The sequence below is a fragment of the Syzygium oleosum genome, unplaced genomic scaffold, assembly GCF_021117445.2.
Source record: "Syzygium oleosum isolate NSW1041296 unplaced genomic scaffold, Sole_v2.1 Sole_v2.17, whole genome shotgun sequence".
Classification (NCBI taxonomy): domain Eukaryota; kingdom Viridiplantae; phylum Streptophyta; class Magnoliopsida; order Myrtales; family Myrtaceae; genus Syzygium; species Syzygium oleosum.
This window is the reverse complement of record NW_026607501.1, coordinates 3,182,962-3,195,542: the sequence shown is the minus strand read 5'-3', so window position 1 is coordinate 3,195,542 and position 12,581 is coordinate 3,182,962. Positions and strand designations below refer to the sequence as shown.

At 37.6% G+C, this 12,581-nt stretch overlaps 1 protein-coding gene across 1 annotated transcript; it reads right to left on the bottom strand.

Moving 5' to 3' along the window:
• Positions 1 to 1,446: 1,446 nt before the first annotated feature.
• Positions 1,447 to 5,167, bottom strand: LOC115667194 (protein MOTHER of FT and TFL1). The gene is made up of 4 exons (XM_030588804.2): positions 4,840 to 5,167; positions 4,478 to 4,539; positions 4,228 to 4,268; positions 1,447 to 2,008 (listed from the first exon to the last, which is right to left on the bottom strand). Exons 1-4 carry the CDS (start codon positions 5,032 to 5,034, stop codon positions 1,788 to 1,790), a joined length of 519 nt encoding a protein of 172 aa, XP_030444664.1. The 5' UTR covers positions 5,035 to 5,167; the 3' UTR covers positions 1,447 to 1,787.
• Positions 5,168 to 12,581: the final 7,414 nt, after the last annotated feature.

The window sequence follows — 12,581 nt, the reverse complement described above, 5'->3', positions numbered from 1 at the left end:
TGTTCCCAGAATCAGTTTGGGAACAGAAATGCGTTTGTTTAATTTTTTTATTCTGAGCACAATTTTGTCAAAAATTGTTCCCAGAATCAGTTTTGGAGCAGAATCAAGAATAAAAAAAAAGTAGCTTCTTGATTCTGGAAACAATTTTGAAAATCAATTTTTTTTTCTTCTTCATTTTCTTGGTTTTTAATTTATCTTCTAATGTCCGGCCCGAGGACCGCCCTCGCCGGATCTGACGAGAATAAAATATTTTAATAAAAAATATTTTACCGGCCATGGCCAGCGACCAGGCCATGGCCATAAAAATATATATATATTTTTAATAAAATATATTTTTAATAAAAAAAATATTTTACCTACCATGGCCGGTGACCAGGCCATGGCAAAAAAAGAAAAAATATATATTTTTAATAAAAATATTTTAATAAAAAATATTATTTTACCAGCCATGGCCAGCGACCAGACCATGGCCAAAAAAAATATAAATGTATATTTTTAATAAAAATATTTTAATAAAAATATTTATTAATAAAAAAAATATTTTACAGGCCATGGCCGGCGATCAGGCCATGGCAAAAAAAAAAGAAAAATATATATTTTAATAAAAATATTTTAATAAAAAATATATTTTACCATCCATGGCCGGCGACTAGGCCATGGCCAAAAAAAATAAAAATATATATTTTTAATAAAAATATTATTAATAAAAAAAATATTTTACCGGTCATGGCCGGCGACTAGTCCATGGCCCAAAAAAATAAAAATGTATATTTTTAATAAAAAATATTATTAATAAAAAAATATTTTACCTGCCATGGCCGGCAATCAGGCCTTGGCCCAAAAAAATAAAAATGTATATTTTTAATAAAAATATTTTAATAAAAAAATTATTAATAAAAAAAATATTTTACCAGCCATGGCCGACAACCAGGCCATGGCCAAAAAAAATAAAAATATATATTTTTAATAAAAATATTTTAATAAAAAATATTACTAATAAAAAAATATTTTACCGGTCATGGCCGACGATCAGGCCATGGCCAAAAAAAAGAAAAAATACTTTTAATAAAAATATTATTAATAAAAAATATTTTACCGATCATGGCCGGCGAGCAAGCTATGGCCAAGAAGGAGGAAAAGAAAAAAAAGAAATAAATATTAAAATATTTAAAAATATTATTAATAAAAAGAAATTTTGTGGCGTTACTAAACGCATTTCTGTTCTTTTTCTATTCCAGGGATGGAATTTTGGGCCGTTAGCAAACGCCTTAAAATGCTCAAAATCAATTCCGGGCACAGAATAAAAAAGAATCATTTCTGAGCAGAATCTGTTCCCGGGCACAGAATCGTTGTCATGCGCAGCCTTAATATCATCTAGCAAATATCTCTAATTGAATAATCTATCTTGGAGCTCATTGTAACAGGACATCTAAATAGCATGCGCACTTATAATATAATAAGATTTATATAGAAATCCATGACTCCTTTCTTCTTTTTTGCTCAATTGCCTACACTTGGAGAGCGCAAGAAGACTTCACTCCTCGATACACGCTTCAAATATCATAATTCGATCTCTCCCTGTCCCCTCTCTCCCTCCTTCACTTCCTCATAGTAATTATAAGGACGCCTAGACATATTATTAGCAATAATACGCAACCAAACACGGCATACATTAAAAGGTTCAACGCTTAATTAAGACTCCATAACCATAACCGCCCGCACCTTTAGGCTTTTCCCACGCCGGCTTTTCCCTCGCCGGCCGGCCCTCGCGGCTTCTCTCTCGGATGTCAGCGGCGGCGGTTGGCGGGCTCCTTCTGGGAGTTGAAGTAGACGGTGGCCACGGGGAGGCCGAGGTCGAGGTGGGCGGCGAAGAGGCGGGTGTTGAAGTTGGCGCGGGAGTTGGGGTGGTCGATGTGGCCGATGGGAGTCTTTTGCTGGAACAGCACCAGGATGTAGCGGTGGATCCCCACCGGTGGGCGCGGCCCCACATAGGTTAATATCTCTTTTCCTGCTCAAACGGAAGAAATGAAAAAAAAGATTGATGTCCATATTTTTTTATATTCGTTTCTTTAGGGTTTCACATCCTTTCCAAATTATTATTTGTTTCTTTTGTGCCCAAGCTTGGTCAATCTCGTTACATGTGTATAACTAGGCTTATTCGAGCTATGTGATGACAAAATCTTTCCTTTGAAAAAGAACGATAGACCTATCAATCTCTACTTTAGAAAGGAAAACAAGATTCGAAATAGTAGTGATTTTCTAGGAAAAGGCTCTCCGTGAATTTGCTTGTATCACTAGACTTATGTTCTCCACCGTCCCTAATTGGAGAAAAATCTCTCAAAAAAACATATAATCGACGTTTGTTTTTACTTACCTTTACATAAGGTAATGAACATGTCAGAAAATTTCTTTATAATTAGGAAAAGAAATTACCCTTTTGATTGTACTAGAGGTACAAAGAGTTTCGGAAAGAAAAGCCTGTTTACTAAGAGATGAAGATCATTGAACCTAAACTGAGGTTAATTATGTACATCATATATATAATGTATACTAAACCTTTGAATGAGCTGCTCAAAATTTGATTTGATGAATATTTTATTGAGTCATTTTTCCAGTACAAAATAAATAATTTCAAATTTAAAGATGCACGACCCCTCTTTCAAATTAAATCTCATGCATTGTAAAGTTTTAGGCAAAATATGTCTGTATATAATAAAAATCAGTAGAAAAATATCTCAGTTGGAGATGCCCTGCTGTGAAATAGATGACAAGTGGCACACACGTGCCAGGTTAGACAGGCCAGCGTGCATGATACTTGGTTCTTGATCACGTAACCAATTGTCTGTTCACGAATTGCAGAGACAACAAAGAAAAACCCCAGAAAAAACATAAGAGATTGTGCAGAGACAAAGGAAGAAGCAAGACGAGAACATGAATCTGCATATACGACACGTGGTGCGTGCGCAAGTTACACGTGCGCTATGAAACAAGAGGACAAAGGTAGAAGAACCTGCGTATCTGTATCTGGACGCAGAGACTATCTTTTAAACTATTTCCATGCGCAAAACGGGGCATGAGGCGATGTGATGTAACACAACAGTCCGTGAATTTCCACGAACGAATCAGATACCGTCGCGTGAAATGAAGTTTTTTTTTTTTTTTTGGTAAGGATCGTGTGAAATGAAGTTCATTTTTCTTTTCAATAAAAAAACTCACGCCATTTCCTCTTTTTCTTTTCTTGGCCAACTACGATACCTTCTTGTGAAGAAAGGGCTTTTTTTGCAGCTGACAACCTTACCTTCCCATGAAGGGTGGGTTTTGCAACTAATGACAGAAGCAAATTCAGGGGTTTGATTCTGTCTAGTTATGTCCAATGAGATCTTTTATTGTCTAAAAGCAAGAATTATTGCAGCAAACAACCAAAGGGGTTTGATAAAGACTCCATTTATGACATCACTGTTAACAATGGTCAAAGTAGTCAAATATAACACATACATTCTTCTAACAATCTAAACTTTGCAGCTAACCAAAAAAATTGATATTTCTGAACTATTCTCCGGTCATATCCAATGAGATCTTTTTCCCTCTAAAATTGATATTGTTCTCGTGAGACTACACTTGCATTTTTTTATTGCATTTTCTAATTGCATGTATAGTTAATTTTTGCTCATGATACTTATATATTAAATCATACTTTCATTGAAAAAAAATAAACTTTAAATTTTAGACTTTTAAGGACATGGCAATTTCGCAATTATTAATCCGGTTTCTGCACCTTAATGGCTTTGCTCAACGAAAGAAGGTAGAAATCGTTCGTGCTCCATATTCGCGCTGAGATCATCGAAGGTTTGCATTTACTAGACTTAGTTTGTTTTACTTATGATCAAATTAGAAACATAATTTTGAGAAGATAAGAAATTGACATGATTGATGTAAAAAGTTTGTACCTACAGAACCTAAACTAGAAAGCAGAGAGTTAAAAAGTTGTCCAATCAATCTAATCTTGCCAGCCCACATAAAATCTTATCATCAACATACGCAAGCACAGATTAGAATGTATGTCCAAATTGGACTGACTTTGACCACAACAAAGACTCTCCAGGAATCAAGTGTATCACGGAGGCGTGCAAATTCATGCTGGTCTCTCATCATTTTTTATGTATGACGACCCATCAGGAGAGGGAAAAAAGAAGAAGATTGAGCTTAATGAAATCCTCTTGTTTTTACCTCGGTTAGGGTTTGTGCCTCCAGGGATATCAACCACGATCCTGATAACCAGAAAACAAAAGGTAGCACAGTCGCACAAAGTCAGTCGAAGGGCAAGGAGAAACAGACAAGGGCAAGTACCAATGACATCATAATTATTAGCACTTGTGACTCGCGGTGGGATTTGGTCCTCCGACACACTTGTCGGAATTACGAGAGAGTTGAAGAAACACGTGTTCGTATTATTATTAACGTGAGCAAGTCGACACACCAGTGGATCCACTCTCGCATGCTTGGCTCACTAGGGCTCGGTGCATCAGGATCCACCATCACCTGAGCGCAAAAAGAGAGAGAAACAAGATTAAAAAACGACCCTTAAATGGTTTACTTGCATTTAATCAGTTTCGAAGCTAGTGTTTTTCCCCCATGTCTGTTCCTCCGTCTCCAACACACTCTCAAACCACGCCATGAATTCATGCGATCAACACCTCCCACCAGGATGAGGAATCGTTATCACGTGCACCTGCTGCATGCATTCTTGCCGGATCCGCTCGACAAGGATGCATGCACCAGGTCCATGTAATAACCTACCCTCCGGAACGCACTACCGGCTACACAGGTAGGACGACGTACCAAGGTGTAGAGCTCGTCCGGGTGGCCGGAGATGCTGATTTTGGGGGCGTTGACCGAGATGGAGGGCTTGATGTCGCAGCCGTTGGTGACGTGCTTCGAGCCGTAGCTCACGGACATGCTCACGCTCGGCACAAACATGTCGACCACGTCGCCGATCACGCGACCCACCACCAGTGGATCGACGGACGAAGCCATTTTGCTTACCCCACGGAAATGCAGTTCAAGATGATCAAACCACGCAGACAGACAAGCACAGAATTTTGTGGTCAAAAGAACCTCCAAGAACACACACACAGAGACTCAAACACTTTGGGCTCTATGGATAAATTTGGCCACAAAGGGCTTGTGATATTTATAAAAGAATAGTGAGGGACTCTTATCTGCAAGTGGGCTCATGGAATTGTGTAATCTATACGCCATGCATAGGGCATCAAAAGTCATGGAGGGCCAGAGGGCTCCGCGTGTGAGGCTGCCCAGAGAGAGAAGGATCACCATCCCTTTTCTTACCGTGCAACATGTGGTTCCCTTTCCGCCGTCCGTTAAAGATGATCCTGACCCCTCACTTTTGGGGGAGAGGGAGAGGGATCGGATATTCCGTTTCACGAAATTTTTGCAACCCATGAGATTAGCATGAGCATGAGCATGAGCCCACAAAAAGCGCCTGTGATCGCCCAAATGGAATGCCATTCGAACTTGACTCGGGACAGAAATCTATTTCTAGCTCGATCAAACTAATCTTTTCGAGTTTGAGCTGGACCCGATTAAGTTCTAGCTGACTTAGGTTGCGCATGACAACGATTCTGTGCCCGGGAACAGATTCTGCTCAAAAATGATTCTTTTTTATTCTGTGCCCAGAATTGATTCTGAGCATTTTAAGGCGTTTGTTAACGACCCAAAATTCCATCCCTGGAATAGAAAAAGAACATAAATGCGTTTGGTAATGCCACAAAATTTCTTTTTATTAATAATATTTTTAAATATTTTAATATTTCTTTCTTTTTTTTCTTTTCTTTTTTTCTTTTCCTCCTTCTTGGCCATAGCCTGCTCGCCGGCCATAACCGGTAAAATATTTTTTTATTAATAATATTTTTATTAAAATTATTTTTTCTTTTTTTTGGCCATGGCCTAGTCGTCGACCATGACCGGTAAAATATTTTTTTATTAAAAATATATTTTTTTATTTTTTTTGGCCATGGGCGGTAAAATATTTTTTTATTAATAATATTTTTTATTAAAAATATACATTTTTATTTTTTTGGGCCATGGCCGGTAAAATATTTTTTTTATTAATAATATTTTTTATTAAAAATATACATTTTTATTTTTTTGGGCCATGGCCGGTAAAATAATTTTTTTATTAATAATATTTTTTATTAAAATATTTTTAATAAAAATATATATTTTTTTTTTGCCATGGCCTGGTCGCCGGCCATGGCTGGTAAAATATTTTTTTATTAAAATATTTTTATTAAAAATATATTTTTTTCTTTTTTTTTGTCATGGCCTGTAAAATATTTTTTTATTAATAATTTTTTTTATTAAAAATATACATTTTTTTTGCCATGGTCTGGTCGCTAGCCATGGCCGGTAAAATATTTTTTTTATTAAAATATTTTTATTAAAAATATATTTTTTTCTTTTTTTGCCATGGCCTGGTCACCGGCCATGGCAGGTAAAATATTATTTTTATTAATAATATTTTTTATTAAAAATATATTTTTTTCTTTTTTATGGCCATGGCCTGGTCGCCGGCCATGGCCGGTAAAATATTTTTTATTAATAATATTTTTTATTAAAATATTTTGTTCTCGTCAGATCCGATGAGGGCGGTCCTCGGGCCGGACATTAGAAGCTAAATTAAAAACCAAGAAAAGGAAGAAGAAAAAAAAATTGATTCTCAAAATTGTTCCCAGAATCAAGAAGCTACTTTTTTTTATTCTTGATTCTGCTCCAAAACTGATTCTGAGAACAATTTTTGACAAAATTGTGCCCAGAATCAAAAAATTAAACAAACGCATTTCTGTTCCCAAACTGATTCTGGGAACAAAAGAACAGAATCAAACACTGTTTGACAAGTTGTCATGCGCAGCCTTAGAGTCTCTGACTCGATTCATTAGCTGAAGTTCGCAGACTAAGGTTTGTTTCTTTCACGGGAATTTAACTTGGGTTGAGCAAAAGGAACCACTTGGACCGGGAATCACCCGGGCTGAACCAAAGCCGTTTCTAGGTGGTTCTCGATGGCACCGGTCCAATTCCCGATTCCATGGGTGAAACTGCCCATCCAGATCGGACCAATTTTTTTTAAATTTCTTACGATTTTTAAAAACTTAAAAACCCTAATCCTTCACGACACAACTCAGTCACTCTCTCTGTCTCTCACACACACGAATCACTCTCTTCTCTTTCACAAAAAACCATAGTTTTTGCTCAAGAACCGATTTTCGCTCGATTCTCTCGCCTCACTCTGGCTCGATTGTGGGTTAACAAGAATGGATCTCGTGTCTCGAATCTCCCGTGCTCATCTATCTACTGGTTTTGCCTTCCACATTTTCATTTTCAATTTTCAGTTTCAGTTGTTGCCTGGTTCCTCGTCTGATCACCCCGCGGAGAAAGAAAGAGCTGCGATTTCAGCAACAGGAGGTATACGGGTTTTACTCGCTTGTGTTAATTTCTTTGTTACTTCTTGGCATTGTCATTGTTCAAGCGAAGGGTAACAAATTTTGATGCATTCTAGTTTGAAGCTCCAAGATCAAGGCCCAAGAGTCCCATTGTTAGCGAGCGAGAGATCTAGATTGAGCGGGCTCATGCTTCTTCGTCAATCCCACCGGTCCATTGTACCACCCAGGAGTTGAACTGGACCGATCGGTTCCTAGGTGGGAACCAGACCATCCGGGAATCAATCACCCCTAAATTTTACTGTCAAAAAACATTTTTTTTTCGATTTTTAGCCTTTGGGATTGCTTAGAAAAATGGACTTATGGAAAATATTTTCTCTATGACGTGCCTATTTTGAAGATTATGTTTGATCTTCTGGAATCCAACTTTGACCCTCATAGATACTAAAACCGTCTATATTATTCGAAGGATTTTTAATCGAGATAGGATTGGATAAGATAGGATAAGAATGGATTTTACTGTATTTTATCCACTGTTTGGTGAATCGCGGTAATAAAGAAAAATACTTTCATATATATCCTATCATGTCCATTGTTTGGTATGAATGGCATATAAGTGTAATTGAAACTAAAAATGCACAATTGGAGACGGTAAGAATCTCTCACGACTCGCTACTAAAGAAACCACAAAGGCACAAACAGAGATAACCTCCATCAATTAATCTAAGGCTCCGTTCGTTTGGTGGAAAATATTCTCCTTTTGGAAAATATTTTCCCGGAAGTCATCTTCCTGGAAAATGTTTTCCCGGAACATAATTTTCCGGTGTTCAGCGACCAATATTAAAAAGTTTCAGAAAATATTTTTTGCCGACGGCGGCGGCGACCGGCGGCGGCGGCGGCTGGCGACCGACGGCGGCGGCCGGCAACCTTAGTGAAGAAGAAGCGACCTTAGTGAAGAAGAAGAAGAAGAAGCTTCGGAAAATGATTTCCGCTTTTGAAGAAGCGGAAGTCATTTTCCATAGACTTAGGCTATTTTGTGAGGGGGGGAAGGAAAATATTTTTCCACGGAAAACGTTTTCCGCCCCCCGAACACCGGAAAACCCGGAAAATATTTTCCTGAAGAATATTTTCCGCCAAACGAACGGAGCCTAAGATTATTGTACGATCTAAATCTTAAATAGCAAATAAATTCATTGCAGCATTCCAAAGTCATAGGTTTGATAATGACAAGAAATATAAACGAACACCAGCAATATCGATGAGGTAGATCAGCCAGCAAATGCCAAATTTAGTAAGAGAGAGAAAACATGATCATTTACCTTCATGATTATGAAAAGTATAGTAATTCGACTCTCTCGCTACTTTCGTGAAGCTTGAACGTGAGCCACAGAGTTACGGAAGAGAAGGAGCTTCGACTCTCTTGCTACTTTCATAGACTTTTGACATGAACCAGGGAATTATTGAGGAAAAGAGCTTTGACTATCTTGCCCTTTTCATGGAGCTTTAACATGAACCAAAGAACTACGTAGGAGTTGTAGAGCTTCAACATGAACCAAAAATACAGAGTCGTAAAACTTCATTTTCTTTCATGCAAATCATTCTTATCAAGTTTGAATTTATTCATTTAAAATCTAGGTTCTTCTACTTCATTATTTATATATTTATTTATTTATTATTTTTCCCTTTCTTTTTTAATTTCCTTTAATTTTTAATTTCTTTTTTATTCCCTTCTGTCATTCCTTAATAAAAAATTTATTAAATAATAAATTATACTTTACCTAAAATAAGTAATAAATATAAATACTAAATATATAATTTATATTATAGAACAGGAAAAAATTCAAACATATATCACAATAGGAATAAATAAAAAGGGAATTTGATGTTATTTTTTTGTTATTTTGAATTTTCTTCTTTTAGATTAGAATGAAAATATTATTTATATTTAATTATTATTTTAATTTTATTAATTTAAGAAGATTGTTATTCGAGAAAAATATTTTTTTTACCATGGATATAAAAAAATCCTATCCACATTTATCCCACCTCTCCCATGGGATATATCCTAGATATATCATTCTTATATCCGACATTATCCTGTCTTAGGTAGAAACAAAACACTGGATAAGATAAATTATATCCTATCATGATTTTTATTTTAGCTACCAAACGTAGCCTTAGGGAAGGACTCGAGATGCCGACACCTAAACCCGGGGGTCCAGACATGACATCATGACACTCAGGCCAAACTAGAGCCTAGACTCTTAACCCAGGAACTCGGCCCTATACTAGCAGTCTCGATCCTCGAACTCAAGACCTCAGGCCAAGACCAGGGTTTGGCCCTCCGGTTCCTAATGCTCAGATCCAAGACCCAAGGGGCCAACCTTGAGGGCCTAGAGTTTAGATCAAAGACCTCGACCCTCGAACATCAATCCTTTGGGTACCTGAGTCTCTTGAGACCAGACCCAAGTCCTTGTTGCCCGAAACCAAGACCCCGACACTCAAACCATGGTATCCATTGCCCAAACAAGAACCCTTGGGACAAACACGAGACAAAGGCGTCTAAAGGCCGGACCAGATTCTCAACTTTTGACCTGGGACCTCCACCTAGGGGGGGATCTCGACGCTCAAATCCAAGACCTCGCCCCAGACTCAAGTTTAGCCCCCCGTGTTCAAGTCACTCACAAATTGCTTACATCTTGATCACCACCACATTGAGTATTCCTTTAGGGGCTTAGCCCATGTGTATCGAGTCGGATTATGACAATTCGTAAAAAGCAGTAAAACCAACCAAAAGGGTTTGATGTATCCCACTTGCCAGATGTGGTTTTACATTCTATTGCTTAATAGTAATGAGGATGTTGGAATTATATATGTCTGCCGTTTAACACTCGGAGAAGGGGAAAAGAATGGCATCACCATCACAACTTTTGTACGGCGGCTACTTTGGTACTGAAACTTTTGAGCTGATCATTTAAGTGCCACAACTTTTGAACAACGATAACTTAAGTTACTCTGTTGACTTTTTTTCTGTTGACTTTGTTTGCTGGAAAATTTGACGTGCTAGCAATAATCACTTAAATGGACATTTACAAAAATAGTACTAAGGTGATCCTTCATAAATTTTTGTCACTAAATTGATCATTCATATAACTACAGTGATCATTCAAAATCACAATGATCTATTTGCTTTCCTCGAAAAGAAAAAGAAATAACATTTTCTCCATCCATTGTAACTTCACATTTGTTACTTCTCTGATGTTGCTCTGTTTTTAAATTGAACAACAGAGCTTGGAGCCTTATGGAAATGAACTACTTATATTTGATCTACTGCGAAGATCAATGCTACGAAATGTTTTGGAACCAATTTAACCCCGATTTCTCAACTTGTGAAAAATGATTCATTTAATAAATACACAACACAATTTCTAAATGTTTTGTGCCAAAACTTTATGAATGACCAGTGCAGTATCAACAACGTCTACTTAAGTTATTCCGGTGAGCCACGTCAGGTCTTCCATCAACGGAGTCACTTAAGTGATCGGTCTTAAAGCTTTGGCACTTAAATATTCTTTCGAAAAGTTTTGGCACCAAAATAAACTTCATGCGATAGCTATGGTATTGATACCCTAGGAAGCACGGACACTCTCCGGGGGCCTCCGTGTCGTGTCGGACACCAACACTCGTCCGGCACTCTTTTTTTTATTATTTATATATTTGTGGATTAGAATCAAATTAATTTGATTACAATAATCATAAAAATGACAATTTATCATGTATATATATAAAAATATACATTTAATATACAACGTGTCCCAACGTATCGAAATTCTCATTTTTTGATAAATGACGTGTCGGCGTGTCATGTCGCGTCGTGTCATGTCGCGTGTTGCTTGTCGGTGTCGGTGCTACTTAGTTGATACCTTGCATATCCCTCAAAAATCACATACGGAACGGTAGGGAGATGACCGAGCGATACATACATAGAAGTCGGCAGCATATCTACTACTCTTTTTTGGGAACGGCCCAGACTCTTTGCAGTATAGTGACGACAGGATGAGGCGTTTCCGTATGGAGTTGTACGTTGGCATGGCATGGGTTTGGAGCACTGTAGCACAACTCTCTCTTTCCTTTGGCTTTTGGGTTGGTGCAACATGCGCAAGCATCTTTTGGTTTCATGGTGTTCTTTTTTTGGACTAAAAGCAAGGGCAAAGGGAGTGTACAAAAACGAACATGCCATTTCTGATCGTGGGACGCACGAATGGGGGCGAAAAGAAACTTGGAGAGATAGAGACACGCTGCGTCATGCAAAGAGATTCTAGATTCAAAAGAAGAGTCGTTCTGAATGCAACAAACAAAACGAAAAAAAATTGCTTTTTTGTTGTATCCACACCTTATGCGTAAAGTAATATCGTTCACATGAATGGCAAGAAAGTGGATTCCGATTCTATAAAGCGTTCCAGAAGAACCCTCGATAATCATACCATATCGATCTATGTAAACAAAGTACTACACAAGTTGTGGAATGAAAATCGGAAAGGAATATATAAAGCTATTGGCACAATTAAATACTTTTCATGGGTATAATATCTTGCACAAAAGTTGAAGGACAAAAACCGATTTTTGCAAGTGGATCATCTCGTTTTCTTGGAGAAAAAGTATTGACACCTAAAATGATCAACTTTTGTGTTTTTATTAACAAGTACCAGTCTTAGACCCCGTTTGGTTTAGCTTTTCCAAGGGGCTTTCGGCCTCTAAAGCCCCTTGAGAAAAATATGAGGTGTTTGGCAAGTGTTTTTAGGACTCTATTGGCCAAATGCTAGCATTTGTAATGTTGAAAGCCCAAAGCAGGTGGGGGACCTGCTTTGAGCTTTCAGCATTTTCGGAATGCTACTTCCTTCTTTTAATGAATTTTGGTTAGTTGCCTATTTTGCCCTCAAAATATTGTTGAAAGTCCAATTTTGCCCATTTAAAAAAAACAAACCCTATCTCTAAGCGTTCCGCTTCTTCGCTCTCCCTTTTTTCCTTTTGTCACTCTCGACTGTTGCCTCACTCTCGCTCTCCACTGCTCACCTCTCTCGCTCACTTTGGTTGCTTCGCTTTCCTTCAAACGGATCGTTAGCCTCT

What these genes read in the sequence shown, in the direction of transcription:
- LOC115667194 (XM_030588804.2), bottom strand. Translation starts at nt 5,034, where the DNA reads ATGGCTTCGTCCGTCGATCCACTGGTGGTGGGTCGCGTGATCGGCGAC. An exon ending in CGGACGAGCTCTACACCTTG is followed by an intron (nt 4,540 to 4,839) that starts GTACGTCGTCCT and finishes TTTTGCGCTCAG; the next exon opens with GTGATGGTGGATCCTGATGC. An exon ending in AGGCACAAACCCTAACCGAG is followed by an intron (nt 2,009 to 4,227) that starts GTAAAAACAAGA and finishes CCGTTTGAGCAG; the next exon opens with GAAAAGAGATATTAACCTAT.